At 42.4% G+C, this 22,509-nt stretch overlaps 2 protein-coding genes and 1 pseudogene across 3 annotated transcripts in view; all 3 read right to left on the bottom strand.

Annotated features, from left to right (window-relative positions):
• Window positions 1-3,776, bottom strand: part of FNBP4 (formin binding protein 4) — a 46,018-nt gene extending 42,242 nt beyond the window's left edge. Inside the window, exons 1-2 of one of the 2 annotated variants that reach the window (XM_025452181.3) lie at window positions 3,423-3,776; window positions 2,428-2,517 (exon numbers count right to left, since the gene is read on the bottom strand). In XM_025452181.3, coding sequence (XP_025307966.1) covers window positions 2,428-2,517; window positions 3,423-3,654 — 322 coding nt within the window. In that variant the 5' untranslated portion in view covers window positions 3,655-3,776. Of the gene's footprint in view, window positions 1-2,427; window positions 2,518-3,416 lie in introns of both variants that reach the window. The other variant, XM_025452180.3, reaches the window with a different exon arrangement.
• Window positions 3,777-13,562: 9,786 nt separating this feature from the next.
• Window positions 13,563-13,660, bottom strand: LOC112663761 (U6 spliceosomal RNA; annotated as a pseudogene).
• A 790-nt stretch (window positions 13,661-14,450) lies between these two features.
• The window catches only part of NUP160 (nucleoporin 160), a 46,982-nt gene continuing 38,923 nt past the window's right edge, over window positions 14,451-22,509 (bottom strand). The window contains exons 29-36 of the mRNA XM_049096375.1: window positions 22,124-22,184; window positions 21,297-21,407; window positions 20,989-21,112; window positions 20,255-20,356; window positions 19,321-19,462; window positions 17,366-17,491; window positions 16,024-16,128; window positions 14,451-15,420 (exon numbers count right to left, since the gene is read on the bottom strand). Of these exons, the coding sequence (XP_048952332.1) occupies window positions 15,331-15,420; window positions 16,024-16,128; window positions 17,366-17,491; window positions 19,321-19,462; window positions 20,255-20,356; window positions 20,989-21,112; window positions 21,297-21,407; window positions 22,124-22,184 (861 nt within the window). The 3' untranslated portion in view covers window positions 14,451-15,330. The remainder of the gene's footprint in view (window positions 15,421-16,023; window positions 16,129-17,365; window positions 17,492-19,320; window positions 19,463-20,254; window positions 20,357-20,988; window positions 21,113-21,296; window positions 21,408-22,123; window positions 22,185-22,509) is intronic.

The following is a 22,509-nucleotide window of genomic DNA, read 5'->3' as shown; positions in this document are numbered from 1 at the left end:
AATCTTGGGGGGAAAAAAACAAAAAAAAAAAGGATGCCTGGGTGGCTCAGCCATTTGGCCCCTGCCTTCAGCCCAGGGCATGATCCCGGGATCCTGGGATCAAGTCCACCATCGTGCTCCCCGCAGGGAGCCTGCTTCTCCCTCTGCCTGTGTCTCTGTCTCTCTCTGTCTCTCATGAATAAATAAGTAAAATCTTTAAAAAAAAAAAAATCTTACAGCTAGATAATTCCATCTTTGAGAATATAACCCCCAAAATAACTCAAAAATTATTTTCACACAAAGCTTCTGGCATCTTTATTTAAATACATGGAAGCGGGCAGCCCCGGTGGCGCAGCGGTTTGGCGCCGCCTGCAGCCTGGGGTGTGATTCTGGAAACCCAGGATCGAGTCCCACATCGGGCTTCCTGCACGGAGCCTGCTTCTCCCTCCACCTGTGTCTCTGCCTCTCTCTTCGCTCTCTCTGAATGAATAAATAAATCTTTAAAAATTTAAAAAAAATTTAAAAAAAATAAATACATGAAAGCTGTACACACCTCAAATGCTCTCAAATAGGAGACTAGTAAAGCAAATTACAGCACAGTACCTGATACAATATTAATTTACGATTAATCAGATCATTATAAGACTACATGAAATACTGCTAAGGGGACAGGGGCAGCCCCGGTGGTGTAGCGGTTTGGCGCCGCCTGCAGCCTGGGGTGTGATCCTGGAGACCTGGGATCCAGTCCCACATCAGGCTCTCTGCATGGAGCCTGCTTCTCCCTCTGCCTGTGTCTCTGCCTCTCTCTGTCTATGAATAAATAAAATCTTAAAAAAAAATATGCTAAGGGGACAGAAAAGCAAGTCGTGAAATGTATGTAAGTTCTAATCACACCTGTGAAAATTAGTTCATCATTGATAAGGAACAAGCATGAATTAGTCTATCACTGATAAGGGACATTCCATCATTGATAAGGAACAGAATGATAAAGTCATAACTATTATGTAAAGTTGTTTAACTAAAAATAAATAAATGAATAAAAGACTTACAGGACCTATCCCAGACTACTATTGAAATGTTGTTACTACTTAAAACCAGAGGAAGCAAGGACATTCTTCAGAGCCATAGTCCTTAGCTGCTGCTGATGTTTTGTTTTTGTTTTTTTTTTTTTTTGAGGAGTGTTGACTGCACAAACCTCAATAAGCACAACCTGCAAATCAACTAACTACATAGATAGAAAATAATTTCTTAGGTGTATACCTTTCTTGATAAGCTTCAAACAGTAACTGTCATATTTCTAGCAACTGTTAACATTTGAACAGTGGTTTTATTTCTTCTGGTAACAGAAACTATTAACATTCAATAGGATAAAAGTATCATAGTAGTCTATTGATCTAATTTCAGAGCTTACTCTGAAATTTTTCTTGGAGAGTTTCACATGCTATTACCATAATATTCTTCTTCATGAAAGCATTAGATACTCTTGCTCTACTATATTATAAAAGCATATTTTAACAATTTTTTAAAAGCAGCAAATGGAAGAGTAGAACGAGCATCTATTTTTTCAGGTGTCCTATAGCACAGAGAGAACTCCAAACTGAAAAGAATCAATTATCAGGGGCAGCCTGGGTGGCTCAGCGGTTTAGTGCCGCCTTCAGCTCAGGTCGTGATCCTGGAGTCCCAGGGTCGAGTCCCACATCAGGCTCCCTGCATTGGAGACTGCTTCTCCCTCTGCCTGTGTCTCTGCCTCTTTCTCTGTCTCTCATGAATAAATAAATAAAATATTAAAAAAAAAGAATGAATTATCAGTTATAAGATATTTAGTATCAAACATATTTTGATCTATAAAGAAATGCACATGGGCAGCCCCGGTGGCGCAGCGGTTTAGCGCCGCCTGCAGCCCGGGGTGTGATCCTGGAGACCCGGGATGGAGTCCCACATCAGGCTCCCTGCATGGTGCCTGCTTCTCCCTCTGCCTGTGTCTCTGCCTCTCTCTCTAGCTGTGTCTCTATGAATAAATAAATATAATCTTTAAATAAATAAATAAATAAATAAATAAATATATATATATATATATATATATATATATATATATATATTTAAAAATGCACAGAATGAAAGACATCCATGGAACACCAAGATAGTGGGGAGCCAGAAAACCACCAAATAGCATTAGAAGAGAAGTAGCACAAAGTATTTTGGGTACAGGGAAAAAAGCAACAAATTTTACGTTGGTTAAAGTGTATATACCAGCAAGCCCTCAGACAAAAAAAAAAAAAAAAAAAAAAAAAGCTATTTTTATTCTCGGAAATTTTACATTTCCATTTTATGGGAGAATGTGTAATTTAACCACACTGAAGCGTTCAATGAAATACTTTTTATAAAAGCCCAATTTGATCCTTATGAGAGACTTTGGAGAAAACATGGGAGGAAAAAACAAAACTGTACCTGTTGCTTTCACGGCTGTAGGTCTGGTGGTCATGACTGGTTTAGGAGGATTCTGAACTCTGGGAACCTCCACCACCACTTCCTGTTCATCTGGATTTTTAAAAAGGAACAAAAGAAAACTAATCTGCCGGTGGACTAGAGAAAACAAGATAACAACATAATCTTCGATTTGACCTTTCAAGTCTAAATTTCACCAATTTGAAAACAGGGTGCGTAAATCCATCACTGACCCAAATAGTGGGGGAGATGATAAAGAAGCGGAGAGCTAGACTCTTCCACGTGACTAGTGGCTTTAACATTAAGAACAGGACTACGATACATCAAAGTACATCTGAAGTAATTCGAATTTTTAAAAATACACACGCACAGAATACATCTCCGGGCTCCGATCGGGCCTTTACAACACCACAGGGATAGCGCCGGAAACGGTCGCCGACTTCTCGGGCATCTGGCCCTCGAAGGAGCACTGAACAGCTGCTCTTAATCCAAATACGGTTCCGGGGAGAAACAAACAAGTACTTCGGAACCCTCCAGTTCTACTTCTCCCGGAATTTGAGGGGTACCTGCCAATTCGGAGCTACGTTCGCCTTGGCCGGCATTAATAAAATGAGTTTCCTCACTCCCGAACTCATCCTTCTTCACGAAGGGGAAAGCGCAGGACGTGTGGAAAAGGCCAGGCTCCCGGTCACCGGGCCTCGGATGCAAAGCTCGTCCTCTCACCACCACCCCCTAAGTCACGCAGACCCTAGCGTGCACGCTGAGGAGACTCGGGAAGCCAGGCCCGGCCCTGCGCCAGAGATGGCGCCGCCGGCCCCTTCCGCCGCCCTGAGGCCCCCAGCCGTCCTCCCCTCGGGCCCCACGCAGCAGGCCGCGGTGCGGAGGCAGCCCGCGCGCCCGGGTTTCTCTTCGTGCCAGGGCCCTGCCGTAGGCCGCAAGTCCCGAGCTCGAGTTTTGGACGCCCCACCTGAGTGTCGGGGCCCCTTGCGCACCTTTACCTTCTGAAGGCGAGTCTTCTGGGGCCGCGGCGGCCGTAGTCACCGTGGCCGTCGTCGTTGTGGCCGGTGGTGCCGCCGAAGCTGGCTGGCTCGGCGCCGCCGCCGCCGTCGAGTCCGGTTCCGTGTCGGGTTCCGGCTCCGGATCCCTGCCCGGCGTGCTGCTCCGGGGGCCCGGCGGAGAGAGCTGCAGGATGGGCCTGCGGCCGGGTACCGCCCGGGACTTCTTCCCCATCGCGAGCCCGAGCGCGAGCCGCGAGCGTCGGCCAGCCGAGAGGGGCGGGCGCTCCGCGCGGCGCTGCGTAATCAATATTCATGCACCGCGACACCGCCTCCTGAGAGAATCCGCTTTTAACCGGCGGAGCGCGCGCCCGCGCAAGCGCCTTGGGCTCTTTACGCTAGTCTGGCTCCGCCCCCCGAGAGGGGAAGGGCGGGCTTTACCCACGCTGCTAGACGATTGGCTATTTTGATCTATTGAAGGAACCAGAAGCCAATGGAAAAGGGAAAAGAGTGAGCGTCAAGCCAATAGCGCGGAAGGGCCTGCGTTAGAATGACTTTCCATTACGTCGGACTCCACCCATGCGTCTTCTGCGGAGTCTTTTTCTTTATCCTCTTGTCCTCCATCTTGCCCTTCTTCTCTGCTGGCTGTTCGTTGTTTTTTGATTTGTTTTGTTTTTGTCCATCGGGAAGCTTTGCTGCTTTTCGGGCCCTTCCCGCAGTTTTGTCCTGATTATTGTGGCTTACTTTGGGTTTGACGTTGAACACTAAATAAAATAGTGGGTCTTTTATGCTTTTGTGAGTTTTTTTTTTTAGAGCACACATTTGATGTTTGAGGTTTACGTTCCTTGAGCCCTCGCCCCTCCTTGTCTCCTTCCCTACCCCGGAGCCGGCCAGTCGATCGCGACCTACCGTGCGGCATCACATGGCAAAACTGCGTTCCTCAAGACCTGGGGCAGGCGTTATGGCAACCTTGCATCTCGGTGCTGAGCTCCTCCCCAGGGCTCACGTCCTACCCCTGTATCCGTTTCCCTCTTCCTTAGCCTAAGAAATTGGGTGGTATTTATTTTTATATCCCCAGCAGCTCAGGTCTTACTGGAGCACACCAATACTATCTAACATTTACTGGGCACTTACTATGTGTGAGGCACTAAGCACTTTCACAAGTACGATTGTATTTTATTCTCCCCACAACCTTGTACGGTAGGTAATCATGATCCATAATGTATAGATGATCCCCCGGGACGTGTGTGTGGGCTTTTTGTTTTGTTTTGTCTTAAGATTTTATGTTTAAAGGCAGCCCCGATGGCTCAGTGGTTTAGCACCTGTCTTTGGCTCAGGGTGTGATCCTGAGGACCTGGGGATCGAGTCCCACGTCGGACTCCCGGCATGGAACCTCCCTCTGCCTGTGTCTCTGCCTGTGTGTGTGTGTGTGTGTGTGTGTGTGTGTGTGTGTGTGTGTCTCATGAATAAATAAATAAAATGTATAAAAAAATTAAAAAGATTTTATGTTTAAGTCATATCTACACCTAAGTGCAGCTCAAACTTACAACCCCGAGATCAAGAAAGCGTATAACCCAGATGATGTTGATGACGTTTTGGAATGTGTGTGAGGTTTGGTGGGGTGAGGCCTGAGAAGAAAGAAAACTCTTGAGAGGTCTTTGGTGCAAAACAGTGGGTTTATTTATTTTTTTAATTTTTATTTATTTATGATAGTCACACAGAGAGAGAGAGAGAGAGGCAGAGACACAGGCAGAGGGAGAAGCAGGCTCCATGCACCGGGAGCCCGATGTGGGATTCAATCCCGGGTCTCCAGGATCGCGCCCCGGGCCAAAGGCAGGCGCCAAACCGCTGCGCCACCCAGGGATCCCAAAACTGTGGGTTTATTAAAGCGGCCCGGGTGGCTCAGCAGTTTAGCGCTGCCTTCAGCCCAGGGCGTGATACTGGAGTCCAGGGATCAAGTCCTGCTTCCCTCCTGCATGGAGCCTGCTTCTCCCTCTGCCTGTGTCTCTGCCTCTCTCTCTCTGTCTCTTATGAATAAATAAATAAAAATCTTAAAAGAAAAAAAAAAAAAAGGATGGGGACAGGACCCATGGTCAGGAAGAGCGGCTGCCCCAGGCCTGTGAGGAGTGGCTGATTATATACCTGGGAGTTGGGAGGGGTTTAGGGATAGCATACTCTCTATGGAATTTTGGAAGCAAGTTTTCCAGGACATTGAGGGGGCTAGGTATTGTTGGGAAAAGGTCACTTACTACCGTCTAATAAAACCTGAGTCTTGAGACCCTTCAGATGTATATATTGGTGGGTCTTATGTTTGGGGGATGATTGCCAACCCGTATCTTGGGAAGTACAGGTAAAAGGAAATTTCTAAAGGAATTTTTTAAAAAGATTTATTTATTCATGAGAGACATAGAAAGGCAGAGACACAGTGGGAGGAAGAAGCAGTCTCCCCGCACCCAGGCGTCCCTCTAACGGAATTTTTATATGTTAGAGTAGACTTACAGGAGCCTGGGGGTCGGGCTAAGATTGCCTTTGCCCTTAGCAAAGTATTAACACTGAGGCAGTTGAGTCTGTAGAAGAATGTCCCTTTGCCTGTTTCAAGGACTTGTCAATGTGCTGCCCAGGCTTGTGCTTTGTCTTCAGCTAGTCCTGTGTTCCTCCATCAACGTCCTGTCCTGTAGGGACTGAGCCAGCCAGGTGCCCCCAAATTGGTTTTATGTTATTTATTTATTTATTTATTTATTTATTTATTTATTTAGAGGATATGGGAGGGGAAGAGGGAGAAAGACCCTCTGCCTGTGTCTCTGCCTCTCTCTGTGTGTCTCTCATGAATAAATAATTTTTTATAAGGGGGGGTAGGGCAGCCCCGGTGGCCCAAAGGTTTAGCACCACCTTCAGCCCAAGGTGTGATCCTGGAGACCCAGATGGAGTCCCAAGTCGGGCTCCCAGCATGGAGCCTGCTTCTCCCTCTTTCCTGTGTCTCTGCATCTCTCTGTCATAAATAAATAAATAAATAAATAAATAAATAAATAAATAAATAAAATCTTTAAAAATAATAATAAATAAAATAGGGGGTAAGAGGGAGAAAGAATCTCAAGGAGACTCCACATTGAGCACAGAGCCCAACTTACAACCCTGATAGCCAAAATCAAGAGTCAGACACTTAAGTGTGCCACCCAGGTGCCCCTTAAGTTGGTTTTTTATTTTTATTTATTTTTATTTTTTATTTTTTTTAAGTTGGTTTTTTAATCGCTACAGTCAAGGTAAGTCTCAAACTCGACCTCAGGATCAAAAGCTGCATGCTCAAAAAAACAAAACAAAAGCTGCATGCTCTTGTGAATGAACCAGCTAGTTTTTGAATGCAAAAGCCATGAAAACAGTGACTTGTTCATTTGGTCCCTGTTTATGAAATGCACTTTCCGGAACATAAGCACTGAATTTTTAAATGAATATAGTGCATGAATATATACAGACTTGAAATAAGTAGCAAGGGTTCTTTTGTGTCTATAGGACAAATATCTGGATTAGTGTCCTGAGTTTATTTTTTTATTTTTTTTTTTTGTTTGTTTAAAGATTTTATTTATTTATGAGAGAGAGAGAGAGACAGAGGCAGAGACACAGGCAGAAGGAGAAGCAGGCTCCATGCAGGGAACCCAATGTAGGATTCAAACCCGGGTCTCCAGGATCACAGCCTGGGCTGAAGGTGGCGCTAAACTGCTGAGCCACCCGGGCTGCCCCAGTGTCCTGAGTTTAGATTTCCAAGATTTCTGAAAAATTAGCAGCTAGAAATGGGAGAATTTTCTGTTTTGAAACTGTTAGCAGTTTTCTGACTTATTTCTTGAGGGAAGAAGCATTGAAATATTGTAATTGCACATAGGAGTTCTGGAGCTAAACATCTGAATTCAAACCAGCTTCAGTACCTTTCAGATGTGGTTGCTTGGACAAGTTTGAGTTTCTTAACAACTGTAAACTTGTTTCAGTACTGTAAAATGTGTAAACTGTAAACTTGTTTCAGCTCTGTAAAATGCCAGTAACAGTATTCATAAGGTTATTGTGAAGTTTAAATTGGATCCTAGGGATCCCTGGGTGGCTCAGCAGTTTAACTCCTGCCTTTGGCCCAGGGCATGATCCTGGAGTCCCGGGATCGAGTCCTGCGTCGAGGTCCCACTGTGGAGCCTGCTTCTCCCTCTGCCTCTCTCTCTCTCTCTCTCTCTCTTTCTCTCTCTCTCTCTCTCTGTGTGTCTATCATGAATAAATAAATAAAATCTTAAATAAATAAATTAGATCATAGTTTTAAGATCTTTGCCTTGTACCAGGAACAAGATAGGTAATCGTCATATGGTAGCTATTATTACTATTAATAAGACTTTTGTTTACACAGAAGGGTAGATGCTATTATAAAACTGGCTGGAGGGACACCTGAGTGGCTGGCTCAGTGGTTGAGCATCTGCCTTTGGTTCAGGTGTGATCCTGGGATTCGGGATCAAGTCCCACATCAGGCTCCCTGCAGGGAGCTTGCTTCTCCCTCTGCCTGTGTCTCTGCCTCTCTCTGTGTTTCTCATGAATAAATAAATTAAATAAAATCTTAAAAAAAAAAAAATAAAACTGTCTGGAACCAAGCTGAGATTATGAGCTAAACCAGAGTGCACAGAAATGGGAAGGTTTTTATCCTTGGGGGAAACTTACATTTCTGGAGGTGACTGAAATAACTATAATATTTATAACCAGGGTTCTCAACCCTGACTGTTCACAGAACCATCTGGAGAGTGAGTGCTAAAGCAGTATAAAAATCTAAATCAGGATTGGGGGTGGAAGTACAGAGCCCATATCAATTTTTTTCTTTTAAAGTAAGCTCAATGTCCAGTGTAGACCCCAAGATCAAGAGCTGCAATCCACCCAGGCACCCCAATATTAATTTTATTTATTTATTTAATCCATTCATTCAATTATATTAAAAGTTTATTTATTTAGGGACACCTGGGTAGCTTAGTCGGTTCATGTGCCTTCAGCTCAGGTCAAAATCTCAGATCTCTGGATCCTGGGACTGAACCCCCCACCCCCATTGGGTTCTCTGCTAAATGCTTCTTCCGCTCCCTCTGCAGCTCCCCCGCCCCCCCAACCCCGCCCCACTCATGCTTTCTTCTCTCAAACAAATTTTAAAAATCTTTTTTAAGGGCAGCCCGGGTGACTCGGCGGTTTAGCGCCAACTTCAGCCCAGGGTGTGGTCCTGGAGACCCAGGATCAAGTCCCACATCAGGCTCCCTGTGAATGGAGCCTGCTTCTCCCTCTGCCTGTGTCTATGTTTCTCATGAATAAATAAATAAAATCTTTAAAAAGGGGGCAGCCCCGGTGGCCCAGAGGTTTAGCGCCGCCTTCAGCCCGGGGTGTAATCCTATCGACCTAGGATCCAGTCCTACATTGGCCTCCCTGCACGGAACCTGCTTCTTCCTCTGCCTATGTCTCTGCCTCTCTCTCTCTTTCTGTGTCTCTCATGAATAAATAAATAAAATCTTTAAAAAATAAAAAATAAATAAGAGCTCTTTAGGTTATGCTAATATTTAGCCAGGGTTGAGAACTACTGGCTTTTGAAGGAGACATATTATGCTATAATTGGCTTCAGAGAAGGTAGGATCTGTACCAGGTATAGGCAAATTGTAGTTAAATCAGCCTTTTAAGGGGTTCTAACAAACAAATGTATTTTTTAAAAGATTTTATTTATTTATTTTTTTTTAAAGATTTATTTATTTATTCATGAGAGACACAGAGAGAGGCAGAGACATAGGCAGAGGGAGAAGCAGGTTCCCTGCAGGGAGTCGGATGTGGGACTGGATCCCAGAACCCCAGGATCACGCTCTGAGCTGAAGGCTCAACTGTTGAGCCACCCAGGTGTTCCCTACAAACAAATTTCAAAGACTATGTGAGAGAGACCATATGTAGATTAAGCCTGAACTATTATATGGCTCTTTTTACAGGAAAGTTTGCATATATCTAGACTCAAAGTGATCAGTCACTCCTTTTAAAGAAAAATGAGGCCTGATCCTTGTTTTCCAGGGACTTAGTTAGTACCTCTGGATTTACCGAGATTTTTGGTTGCTGTGATAATATTGTTTCAGTAAAACCACATGATCAGGGCTGACATTTGACAAATGAAAAATGGGAAGAGCAATCATCCAAATAAACACGTATTTTCAAATATATTTAATTATATTTGGTGTGTAATGAGGCAATGTCTTTGCTTGGTATTTGATATTTACTTCAAAAGCTGACCTTCCTGGGTGGGTCGGTGGTTGAGCATCTGCCTTTGACTCAGGTTGTGGTTGCAGGTTCCTGGGATCGAGTCCCACGTTAGGCTCCTCACTGGGAGCCTAGTTCTCCCTGTCTCTTGTTTTTGCCTTTCTCTCTGTCTCTCATGAATAAATAAAATCTTAAAAAAAAAAAAAAAAAGCTGACCGTCCTGAATCCATTTTTTTTTTTTTAAGATTTTATTTGGAGAGAAAGCAAGTGCTTGGGTGAGTAAGGGGAGGAGGAGCAGAGGGAGAAAGAATCTCTAGTGAACTCTGCACTGAGCAGGGAGCAGGACAGGGGGCTCAATCCCCTGACTCTCAAATCATGACCCGAGCTGAAATCAAGAATTGACTCCTCAACTGTCTGAATCACCCAGGGCCCCAGTCCTGAATCCATTTTTTATTTTATTTTATTTTATTTTATTTTATTTTATTTTATTTTATTTTATTTTATTTTATTTTATTTATTTTATTTATTACTTTGTATTTTATTTATTCATGAGAGACACAGAGAGAGAGAGAGGCAGAGACACAGGGAAAGGGAGAAGCAGGCTCCACGCAGGGAGCCCAACGTGGGACCGACGCCCCGGGCCCAAGGTGGCGCTAAACCGCTGAGCCACCGGAGCAGCCCTAAAGCTCTAGGTTTTGAAACTTCAAGAGGCCACCTACAGAGAACTGTCTCCAGAATTCCCAGCTTTAGGAGGGTAGATTGAAGCTTTGTGTGTTTTATCTAAATTGTATCACTTATTCAGTCTCACCCCTTAAGTAGGTGCATTTTGATAAATTCTTATGACTCCTCCCTCTGGGAGTTAGCATCAGATTTTATGGGTTTAAGGGCTCAGTCCTCAGTACTTCAGAAGCCACCTCTAAGTGAGGTTCCCCAGAACTGGCTATAAAATTTAGGGTTCCCGTTACTGGGAATTTGATAATTCTCTATAACTATTCACAGACCTCAGGAAAGCACTATACTTACGGTTACACTTTTATTATAAAGGATAAACGTAGGGTGAAGTCTGTGAAGGAGCACAGAGCTCTCCCATGCTGCCTCCCTCTCTGTGGAATTAGGGCATGTCTTCCAGCACAACAAAGTATTCTCCAACCAGGAAGCTCTGTTCAGCCTTGGTGTAGTTTTTACTGGGACTTCATTATATAGGAATGATTAATTAAATCATTGCCCAGTGTGACTGTACTTGAACTCCATCTCCAGTCCCCATCCTCCGGGGTTGGGCTGGCCCAAGGTTCCAACCCTGTAATCACCATCACAGGGCTGGTCCTCTTAGTGATTGGCCCTATTCTGAAGCTATCTTTTTTTTTTTTTAATTCTGAAGCTATCTAAGGGTTCCCCACTACTCACTTGATTAGCCTCACAGACTTTCCCCCCGCAACAGAGACTTCTATCACTCATGAAATTCCAAGGGTTTTTGAAGCTCTCTGACAGGAATCAAGGACAAAGACCATAGATGTGTGTGTGTGTGTGTATGACTATAATATATTAACCTATTATATATTAATAATTGATGTTAATAGTATTAATATATGTAACCTCTACATCCAACATAGGCTCAAACTCATGGCCCCAACCAAGATCAAGAATTTCATGCCCTACTGACTGAGTCAGTCAGAGGCCCCGATATATTATTCATTTTTTAAAAATTTTTATTTATGATAGTCACACAGAGAGAGAGAGAGAGGCAGAGACACAGGCAGAGGGAGAAGCAGGCTCCATGCAGGGAGCCCGACGTGGGATTCGATCCTGGGTCTCCAGGATCGCACCCTGGGCCAAAGGCAGGCGCCAAACCGCTGAGCCACTCAGGGATCCCCTGGGATGGGTCATTTGAATAATAAATTGGTCTTTTATGGTAGAGTTCCATGCAGTTATGGAAAGATACATTCTTGTGGCTTGGGGTTAATGAATTACTTATTATACCAAGGTCTCAATTTGTGAAAAGACAGTAACAGGACTATCAGTTTCTAGGTACAGACAAAATTGGAAAGAACTGTGAAGATTATTTTCATTTATTTTATTTTTTTAAAATATGTATTTATTCATGAGAGACACACAGAGAGAGACAGAGATATAGGAAGAGGGAGGAGAAGCAGGCTCCATACAGGAAGCCTGATGTGGGACTCGATCCCAGGACTCCAGGATCACACCCTGAGCCGAAGGCAGATGCTCAACCACTGAGCCACTCAGGCGTCCCTTCATTTATTTTTTTAAAAGATTTTATTCATTTATTCATGAGAGACAGAGAGAGAAAGAGGCAGGGACACAGGCAGAGGGAGAAGCAGGCTCCATGCAAGGAGCCCAATGTGGGACTTGATTCCAGGACTCCAGGATCATGCCCTGGGCCAAAGGCCGACGCCAAACAGCTGAGTCACCCAGGGATCCCCAAGAACTGTGAAGATTAAGACACTTTAGAACTGTTATACTGTGTTCTAATAGAAAACAATATATCAGGTTGAGGTAAGTTGGGTAAATTCTATCACCTAGCATGAGATAGAATTTTCATTTGTTGACTAATTAAATAGGAATCCCATTTATATTTACATTCCCCTCTGTGAGAGCAATGTTGGTATCAGCCATACCGGAGCAGGCTGGCAACTAAAACGTGGCCAAGGGATCCCTGGGTGGTGCAGCGGGGATCCCTGGGTGGCGCAGCGGTTTGGCGCCTGCCTTTGGCCCAGGGTGCGATCCTGGAGACCCGGAATCGAATCCCATGTCGGGCTCCCGGTGCATGGAGGCTGCTTCTCCCTCTGCCTGTGTCTCTGCCTCTCTCTCTCTGTGAGACTATCATAAATAAATAAAAATTTATTAAAAAAAAAAAAAAAACGTGGCCAAATAGTAGAATCTATGAAGATGGGTAGTCTATGGTTTCTATAAGCTTCCAGATCTTGTGTCTGAATTATTTAAGCTTTATTTTTTAAAGATTTTATTTATTCATGAGAGATGCACAGAGAGAGGCAGAAACATAGACAGATGGGAGAAATAGGTTCCTCACAGAGAGCCCAATGTGGGACTCAATCCCTGGACCCTGGATCATGCCCTGAGCCGAAGGCAGAACTCAACCACCGAGCCACTCAGGCATCTCGAGCTTTTTTTTCTTTATCCCTAAGTGCTCAGGAGAGATTTAGGAGGAACACAGCCTGGGCTTTGGGAAGGAATTGGAATGGCAGTAGTGAGCTGGCAAGAGCTGATCTTTGAGCATTATAGTGAGGACAACAGGCAGCAATGAGAATGTACTGCTGCCCATGCACGAGATGGCTTATAGAACAAATTAGCTTTGTCACAAAAATCAGTGATAAACTTGGTAAGAATGGTCAATATGAAACTAATGTGTCATATATCCTATTATTCACAGAAATTATGCCATTTTATCGTCAATGGCTGGGAAGGTAGGTACCTTATCAGTTACACTAAAAACTATTAAGTTTTCCCTGTAAGAGTCACACTTTGTGGTGCCTTGGTGGCTCAGTGGTTGAGTGTCTGCTTTTGGCTCAGAGTGTGATCTTGGGTCCCAGGATCGTCTCACATCAGGCTCCCTGTGAGGAGCCCACTTCGCCCTCTGCCTCTCTCTGTGTGTCTCTCATGAATAGATAGATAAATCTCTTTAAAAAGAGTCACACCTTTATTTTTATTTATTTTTAAGTTGGCTCCACACTCAGCGTGGAGCCCAACATGGGGCTTGAACTCAAAACCCTGAGATCAAGATCTGAGTTGATTGAAATCAAGTCAGCTGCTTAACTGACTGAGCCACCCAGGTGCCCCTAATGGTAGCTAAGTACTAAAAAAGGAAGGAGGTCTTTTCCTTCTTTTTAATGGAGCACTTCATGAATTTGTGTGTTATCTTAGTATATGTGCTGCCAAAGTGAGCACAATTTGCGTGTTATCATTCAGCAGGGGCCATGCTAATATTCTCTGTATTGTTCCCTTTTTGGTTTATTTGCAGTTGAAGTGACCACAGGAGGGAGCTCTTTTAATAACACTTGATAATCAGAAAATTTTGGGGTGCAAAAAACAAGGGATAACAATGCTATTATGGACTATTAAATTATCACATGGTCCAGGAAAACAAAAATGCAGACCTGAAGCAGAGAGAGAAGTTTAGTGAAAGAATTTCCCCCTTCTGGTCTGGAAGAAAATGAACAGAAGAGCTGGATTGGCTCTAGCATGGGTTAGGTCTTGAACCAAAATAGTGACAACAGGAAAAACTGGTCAGGGTCTTGTGAACTGCCATCATGGAAACCACTGCTCTGATGAGCAACACAAGTGGGTAAGTTTCTGGAACAGGGCCAGTCGCAAGTTACTTGTCATTCTCCAAAACGGCTAGAAGAGGATTTGATATTTTTCAGACTATGGGTTATGATCCACTAGTCACGCATGAAAACATCAGAATACATAGTGAATGAGGATACATATTCTGTGAAATCTTTCTCTTGGTTTTATATGTGTTCTTTGGTTATACATGTGTATTTCCTGCTAGAGTTGGAAGCTACAGGTTTATAGAGTTCTGGCAGGGCGAGGGCTTTCCCAGTCCCTAATTATATCAAACACTTCATATTAATCATAGCAGAGCTAAAACGAATAAAGAACCATACATCTCAATATCTACCAGTAAATGGTACCACAGTGAAGCTCACATTGTTATTTAAAATATATAATGTAAATACGGCATTGACAGTATAAAAATTAAAGCCTTATGGAAAACTCAAAAGAGGTCAAAGGGCATACAAGCAAGTAATATACAGACTGTTTCCTTAAAAGATAAATTTTAATATACAGAATAAAATCCAAGATTTTATTTTTCACCTTTCCCAAAATTTGTGGGCATGAATACTTCAGAATCTGACCAGGAAAGTTTATATTTTGGTCCAATACATTATTACACAAGTAGTATGATCAAGTCCGGCTTGATTATCATAAATCATATAAGTTAACAGAATTTACTTTCAAAACTGGTTATTCGTATAGATAAAATTTCCAATTTTTTTCTTAGCTAAGAGTTTACTCAACTTTAGCCTCAGAACCAGATTCAAAATAACGTATCTTCTTTGACAGCTGGTCATCATTTTAGGTTTAATCTAGGCAAATTATTTAATACTTTATTGAAGATCATACAAAAACTCCACAATAAATAATGAAAAGAGTATGCAAAATCATTAGCCTCTGTTTGCAATACAGAAAATACATGTCAGTTCTGGACCAAAATAATTCCATTGAAATACAAAAAGTGATAGGGAAGAATGGCAGGATTTGCAGTGACTGCTTTTGGTGGTTTGCTACAACCAACCAACCACCATCGGCTATTTTGGAAAGTGAGGGTGGGTTTTAATTTGCAGATAAAGAATGTCTTCGGTAGTTTAAAAAAATAGAAACTCTAAAAAAGCTTGTGAATCATATACAAAAGCAGCTGTTTGAGACCAAGGTTGAAAACCAGAAATTGTGTGTTAGCACCGCCAGCAAGCACAGGTTCTGACTCATCTGCCCTCCTCTTTTGCACAGAATGCAGGCTTGATGTCGTATACATCATTTACAGATATAAAAATTGTCCTGGAATACACAGTTCCTGTAGGGTAAAGTCTTAAGCCCTAAGAGGCACCAAGCGGTTACAAAGGCTGGGCAACCATCCGGATCACAAATTCCGACGATATAATAAATCCCGTGTTGCCTTATCAACTTTTTGCTGGTAGTCCTCCAATTTATCAAGTATTTTCTGAGATAGCTGGAAGAGGAAAAAAGGGAATCATTACAGAATAGGTCAACGACAAAAAAGGACTGAAATTTTTAAGCACTTTGACTTCACCAACCAGACTACCCGTAGTAAAGAGGCTTGCCACTCTGCTTCATTTATTCAGTATTCAGTATGGGAGTCTGCTCTGTGACTATTGATCAAATCAGACTTCTTTGTTACATGCAGTATCCCAATCCAGTCATCCTAACGAATCTTCTCAACATGCAAATCACACCAGTATTTTTTAAAATTTAAATTCAATTAGCCAACATATGGTACATCATTAGCTTTGGAGGTAGAAGTCAATGATTCATCGGTTGCATGTAATACCCACTGCACATCACATCCCGTGCCCTCACAAATGCCCCCACCCCACACCATTATTTTAATAAAAGCATTACTAGTTCTCTTCTCAGAACCAGACTGAATCTGACTTAGGTAATCATTTTAGAAAGGGACTGGGCCAGCATATTAAGGGCAATAAATGGCTTCTGCTCTCCTCTTAATCCTCGAGAACTGGAGAGCAAGCTTTAAGAGTATGTGGCAGTGCAAGGGTTTATAAAAGACACATGCCTCATGAAAGGACTGACTTACAGCAATGTTGTGACTATTGGCACTGTTCTCTCCCAGGGCTTGGAGAAGCTGGTCAATAGAAGAGTATGGGAGCCACACCATTGGAGCTGTTGCAGACAGTGGAAACTGAAAGGGAAAATATCTACTATTTGAAGAAAATCTCAAAAGTGGACCATTTCTTCTGGGTAGTTAGTTTCACAGGTTTAGATAACAAAACTCTTTACTTATCCTTTTTTTTTTTTTTCCACAATAAGAAATTTTGTGTGTGTGCACAAACACACACATAGACACATAATTGTACCACTCCTAACACCCTTGTTTCTCTTCAATTGGGAAACTTGTCCTTTTCTCAGCTAAGTCAAATGTGTTTTCAGGTATTTATTTACTTATTCATAGGTTTTTTTTTTTTTAAAGATTTATTTATTCATTCATGAGAGACAAAGAGAGAGAGAGAGGCAGACACAGGCAGAGGGAGAAGCAGGCTCCCCGCAGGAACCCAATGTGGGACTTGATCTCAGACCCTGGGATCAAGACCTGAGCCAAAGGCAGCTGCCCAACCGTTGAGCCACCCAGGTATCCCATTTCATATGTATTTTTAAATTCATGTCTCCTCTTTTCTTAAAGGAGCCCTAAGGCCTTTTTTTTAAAAGAAGATTTTATTTATTCATAAGAGACACAGAGAGAGAGACATAGAGAGAGAAGCAGGCTCCATGCAGGGAGCCCGACGTGGGACTCGATCACGGGACTCCAGGATCACGGCCTGGGCCAAAGGAGGTGCTAAACCGCTGAGCCACCTGGGCTGCGCTAAATAAATAAAATCTGGGATCCCTGGGTGGCGCAGCATTTTGGCGCCTGCCTTTGGCCCAGGGTGCGATCCTGGAGACCCGGGATCGAATCCCACGTCGGGCTCCCGGTGCATGGAGCCTGCTTCTCCCTCTGCCTGTGTCTCTGCCTCTCTCTCTCTCTCTCTCTCTCTCTCTCTCTGTGTGACTATCATAAATAATAAATAAAAAAAATTAAAAAAAAAATATTAAAAAAAAAAAAAGAAAGAAAAGAAAACACTTGCAGAGACCGCACAGTTTTTGGCACACAGAAAACAGCATTTTGTTCTTAATTAATTCACTCCTCCAAATACTAACTAAAGCTACTTGCCTTTGATGGAGAAAAATGAAATGTATTCCCATTTTATAAACAGGAAACTGGAGTCTCCTACAGTGCCAGTTTCTGTTCATGGAGAAAACTAGTCGTATTACTACCAAAAGTAAAGTTTAAATCCACTGTCCTATAGTTTAATCTATTCTCACATCCTGACTTTATTAGTGTGATAATACAGAATTAAAAAGAAACATGTATACATGCCTACCTCAATTCCAAAGTATTGATGTCCTTTCCCCAATACAGCATCCACATATTCTGAAACTAAATCCACAGCTTCTTCTAAAAGGTCATAGTTTAAGTACAAACGGAGCAACTCAGCAGCATCAACCTTCTGTAAAAAGTCAGAGATTAAGAACATCCCTATTTCCATCTTACCTCTGGGCAATGATCGAAGGATGCTGAATGTTAATTACCTGGCAATTATACTTCTCAATATAAGTAAATGAACATCTGGGTTTCCTTATCTTGGGATAAAGGTTGGATTCCTAAGAGCCCAGTCACTTTTGGGTACCTTGTGAGACTTTATCTGTTAAGTGGCCTTCCCACCCTGTGTTGCAGTCTAAGACACATTTTATTTAATACTTTTCTACTTCAGTTTCCACAGTAGTAGTAAAAACCAACACACCTTTTCAGAAATGCTGAGTACTAAATAGCAATATATTCACATTAATTCTCAGAAATATATGAATGGCAAAAGCAAAAGAAGTTAATAAAAAAAAAAAGAAGTTAAAAGAATCACCAACTTTAATTACTTGAGTTAAATTGGTTTAACTCAGGGTGAAACAAAAGTGAATACAACCTCAGTTTGGAAGATTAATTAGGTAATTATGTTTTCTATATTCTGAATTGCTCACTTTCTTAACTTTTACCATCGTTAACTACCTTTTCTACTTTCTTACTTAAACAAAAAAATAAAACCCCAAAAAGAAATAACAGATCACCTTTCCTTTTTTTTTCCCCCAGATCAACTTTCCTGATTTTAAACTTTACATTCTCTCTTCCCTATTCCACCCAATGTATTTCAGATATAGTTTTCAAACTTAAGCATGCTTCCTATCAAATCAGAAGCTTGTTAAAATATAGATCCCAGGGACACCTAGGTGGTTCAGCGGTTGAGTGCCTGCCTTCGGCCCAGGGTGTGATCATGCAGCCCTGGGGCTGAGTCTCACATCAGGCTCCTTGCGTGGAGCCTGCTTCTCCCTCTGCCTGTGTCTCTGCCTCTCTCTCACTGTGCCTCTCATGAACAAATAAATAAAATCTTAAAAAAAAAAATAGATCCCAGATCCTAGCTCCAGATTAATTTGATTGTGTTAAGTGTGGAATGGGGCTCAGTAATCTTTATTTTGAAGAAGTCCACTACCCAAATAATTCAGATGCAGACAGTCCAAAAACCCAATTTTGACAAAAACTTAAACCCTGCTTGGTTTTGAAAAGTACTTTACCCACTTCTGTGAATTTTTTGAGTAACAAACAGTAAATACCGTGTCATGCACATAGTCATTGTTCTAAATATATACTCATTGTTCAGTGAACACACAGCAGGTATTAGCTTAATCACTAACCTGCAGAACTTTATTTCTTTCTTTTTTTTTTTTTTTTAAAAGATTTTATCTATTCATGAGAGACACAGAGAGAGAGAGAGAGAGGCAGAGACGCAGGCAGAGAGAGAAGCAGGCTCCACGCAGGGAGCCCAATGCAGGAGTCGATCCCAGGTCCCCAGGATCAGGCCCCGGGCGGAAAGCAGTGCCAAACCACTGAGCCACCCAGGCTGCCCCAGAACTTTATTTCTAAACACCCAGTACTTCATATGGAATTAAAGTTACGCAGTTCTTAGCATTTTTTTTTTAAGATTTTATTTATTTATTCATGAGACACATAGAGAGGTAGAGACACAGGCAGAGGGAGAAGCAGGCTCCATGCAGGGAGCCTGACATGGACTTGAACCCGGGTCTCCAGGATCACACCCTGGGCTGAAGGCAGCGCTAAACTGCTGAGCCACCTGGACTGCCCAGTTCTTAGCGTTTTTAAGCTAAGATTGAGAAGCTGCCCAAAGCACACACCAGTATATTTCCATAAATTACCACCTTTTCTTCTTAATCATCTCATGAAGTTTATTCATGATGGTAAAGATCAGCTTACTCTATACAAGATACCACTTACCTTGTAACTGTTTATAAGCCAATTAGGCAGAGGTACTCCATGAGACAAGAGCTTGTTGATTACACAGTGGTGATATAAATTATTCTGGACTTTGTACCTTTCCAGATAAGTTGATAATAGTCTCCATGCTTCATCTGTAGCACTTGAAAAAAACAGAACGGAGCAGTGAGTTCCAGATTCTTAACAGGTATTTCCAGTGCCATTTTATAAGGAAAAAAAATCTTTAGAAGCTCACAACTGAATTGATAATATAACTAAATGGCAACTAATATTATTAGGGTCAATGTGACATAGGGGTAGTACTAGAAACCAAATGACATGGATTCTATTTCTCTCTCACTAACCATATCTTAACTTGATTACACAATTCAACTAACTTCTTTGTTCCAGATTTCTAAAACAAGGAAATTGCCTTAGATCACTATTTCCAAACCTGATCAAGCATTAGAATCATGGAGAAGAAAAAAAAAAGAATCACCAAGTTCTGATTTAGAACCAGAGGATGATATACCTGTCTTAGGAGTGATATTGGGGTGCTAATTAAGGGATTGTAAATTATTGTCAGAGTACTCCCAAATTGTAAAATGTTCCAATTCTGAAGCGCTGAGCTGTACAATAGAAACTATAAATGCGATTCAAGGAAGGGAAGTTTACTGACACATCAGGGTTAGGGAAGGATTCTTTTTTTTTTTGAAAGAGACACAGGCAGAGGGAGAAGCAGACTCCCTATGGGGAGCCCAATGTAGGACTTGATCCCAGGACCCTGGAATCATGACCTGAGGTGGAGGCAGACACTCAACCTCTGAGCCATCCAGGTACCCAGGGAAGGATTCTAAAGAAGGTGAAGTGCATTCAGTAGACACTAAATGGGTGCATGAGGTAAGTGTATGGAGGGTATAAGCCGTTTCGGGGTGGATGAGCATTAGGGGTGTACCTAGACTCCTTAGTGGTGATGACAGATGAGAGCTGATTGGCAGCTAGCCAGGACCAGGCTTCTGCTTGTGCCGCCTCACCTCCTAACTGCAACTTGATGCATCTGCAATGAAAACCGTTCCACATATGGTAAACTAATTTGCTGAAAACATTATTTTGTTACTAAAACCAGAGATGAGATAACTTTAGTGCTCGTCTGCCGCTGGATTCACTATTAGGGTATTGGCTCTTTCCTTTCCTCACAGCCATACAACTGGATGACCCACACAACCATTGGTAAGTGTTAAGAGAGAATTTAGTTCCAAAGGAAAAATTCTGAAAGTTTAAAAAAAATATTTCCAATTCACAAATTACCTAATATTTAGATACAAGGCTCCTTCACTTAGAATACTTCACTTTTCAATAATGCTTATGGGGGCCGATGGCTGTCCCTAAGGGACTGAAGAGAACATGCCTTTTCTAAAATGGATACCCCTATTTAGGCCATGTTAACTACTGTCCTGTGGGAATGTGGGCCTAGAGATCTCAGATTTTTTTATTTCTCAAGAAAGGCTATAAATCAAGATTTAAAAAAAGTCATTATTAACTAGAATAAATTTTAAAGTCACTGTGGTAGACTAAACAAAAATATGTCTTTAAAACACAACTGGCTATGTTTACTTATTCACACTAAGCAGCAGTACAGTATTTCTGCAGCAGAAAATGAAGACTAGAGAAAGACAATTTCATACATACTTGAAAGCAAGTCCCTCGAAGATTGGTGTTAGGGGAAGCTTAAAAGTCTGACAGAGTGATATGGCAGTGTCAAAAAGGCCAGCCTGAACCAAGAGAGAGACCATCTCCTCTGCTGATGAACTTCCTGTGGAAATGGAAAAGAGCTATTTAGTGGCAACAACAGTGCCTATCAATGACCCAAAGCTACCTCTGGTGATGAGTCTGTAAGAGTAACAGTGAGAGGTGACTGGCCCATCTAGCACACTGGTCTAGCACACTGCATCTGCTGGCTGGCCCCGAAGCCTCCTCCCAGACTGCCGCATCACTACCTGCAACCGCAACTGCTGCCGGGTCGTGCTGAGCCAGAGTGAGGCGAATACGGGCCAAGGAACACTCTTTCTCCAGGTCTCCCAGTTCTAGAATTTCAATCTGCCGATTGGCTAGAAGCCAAAGAAAAATATTTTTGATTCTCAAAGTACAAAGGAAGTGCCTATCATCAGTGCCTATTAACTCAGCCTGTCAATTTTCACTAAACATTAATTCAACATCAATTCCAAAGGCACTGGAGGGAAAGCAGGGGGCTCCATATAAGCAACCTTAAAAATAAAGCAACAGCCCTGCTTCCAGCATGCAGCTCAGTCAAATCAAACCACTAGAATAACAACAGCTGCAGATAAGGAGATACTTACAAGGTATTTTACACAGAATTTCATTTAACTCTTACAACTCTGAGATGCAAAAACAAACAAACAAACAAACTCTGAGATGCTATTACTAGATCAGTAAGCAAGGAACATGCCCATAGTGAGATGCAGAATTAAAACAAGGTGTGTCCAACTCTAGAGCCCAGGCTCTTAAAGGAGGAATAGCATGTCTCCATGGTAATATCCAAGGACCCTGATTAAACAAGTTTGATAATAAGCTGATTAAATACAGCAAGCAACACTCTTTTTAAAGCATTTTCATTTCTCATGCAGCCATACGAAGTTTTCAAAGAGCAACCAGACAACTTTTAGCAAATTAAAATATTGAAAATAAGCTAAAAGAAACTTTACAGTATTTTTACACTGCTATATACATATTACAACTACTATATAAAAACACACATTTAATGCAGATTACACTATAATACAACAAAGGGAGACCCCCAACTCACTTGGAGCAGCTGTGCATTCTCCATCATGATTCCTCTTAGGGGATGCTCCAGGACGATCATACTGAGAAGACAAAATAAGTGATTAAAAGTTAATGAAAAGCTGAAAAGTTAGTACAGTTGACCCTTGAACAACATGAGGATTAGGGGCACCAATGCCCTGTGTAGCTGAAAATCTGCATATAGGGACGCCTGGGTGGCTCAGCAGGTGAGTGTCTGCCTTTGGCTCAGGGCATGATCCCGGGTCCGGGGATTTAGTCCCACATCGGGCTCCCAGTGGGGAGCCTGCTTTTCCCTCTGCCTGTGCCTCTGCCTCTCCCCGCACCCCCTGTGTCTCTCTCATGAGTACACAAATCTTAAAAAAAAAAAAAAAAAAAAAGAAAATCTGC

Source organism: Canis lupus, chromosome 18, assembly GCF_003254725.2.
Source record: "Canis lupus dingo isolate Sandy chromosome 18, ASM325472v2, whole genome shotgun sequence".
NCBI classification, from domain to species: domain Eukaryota; kingdom Metazoa; phylum Chordata; class Mammalia; order Carnivora; family Canidae; genus Canis; species Canis lupus.
The sequence above is the reverse complement of the archived record's forward strand: the minus strand, read 5'-3'. Positions and strand labels throughout refer to the sequence as shown.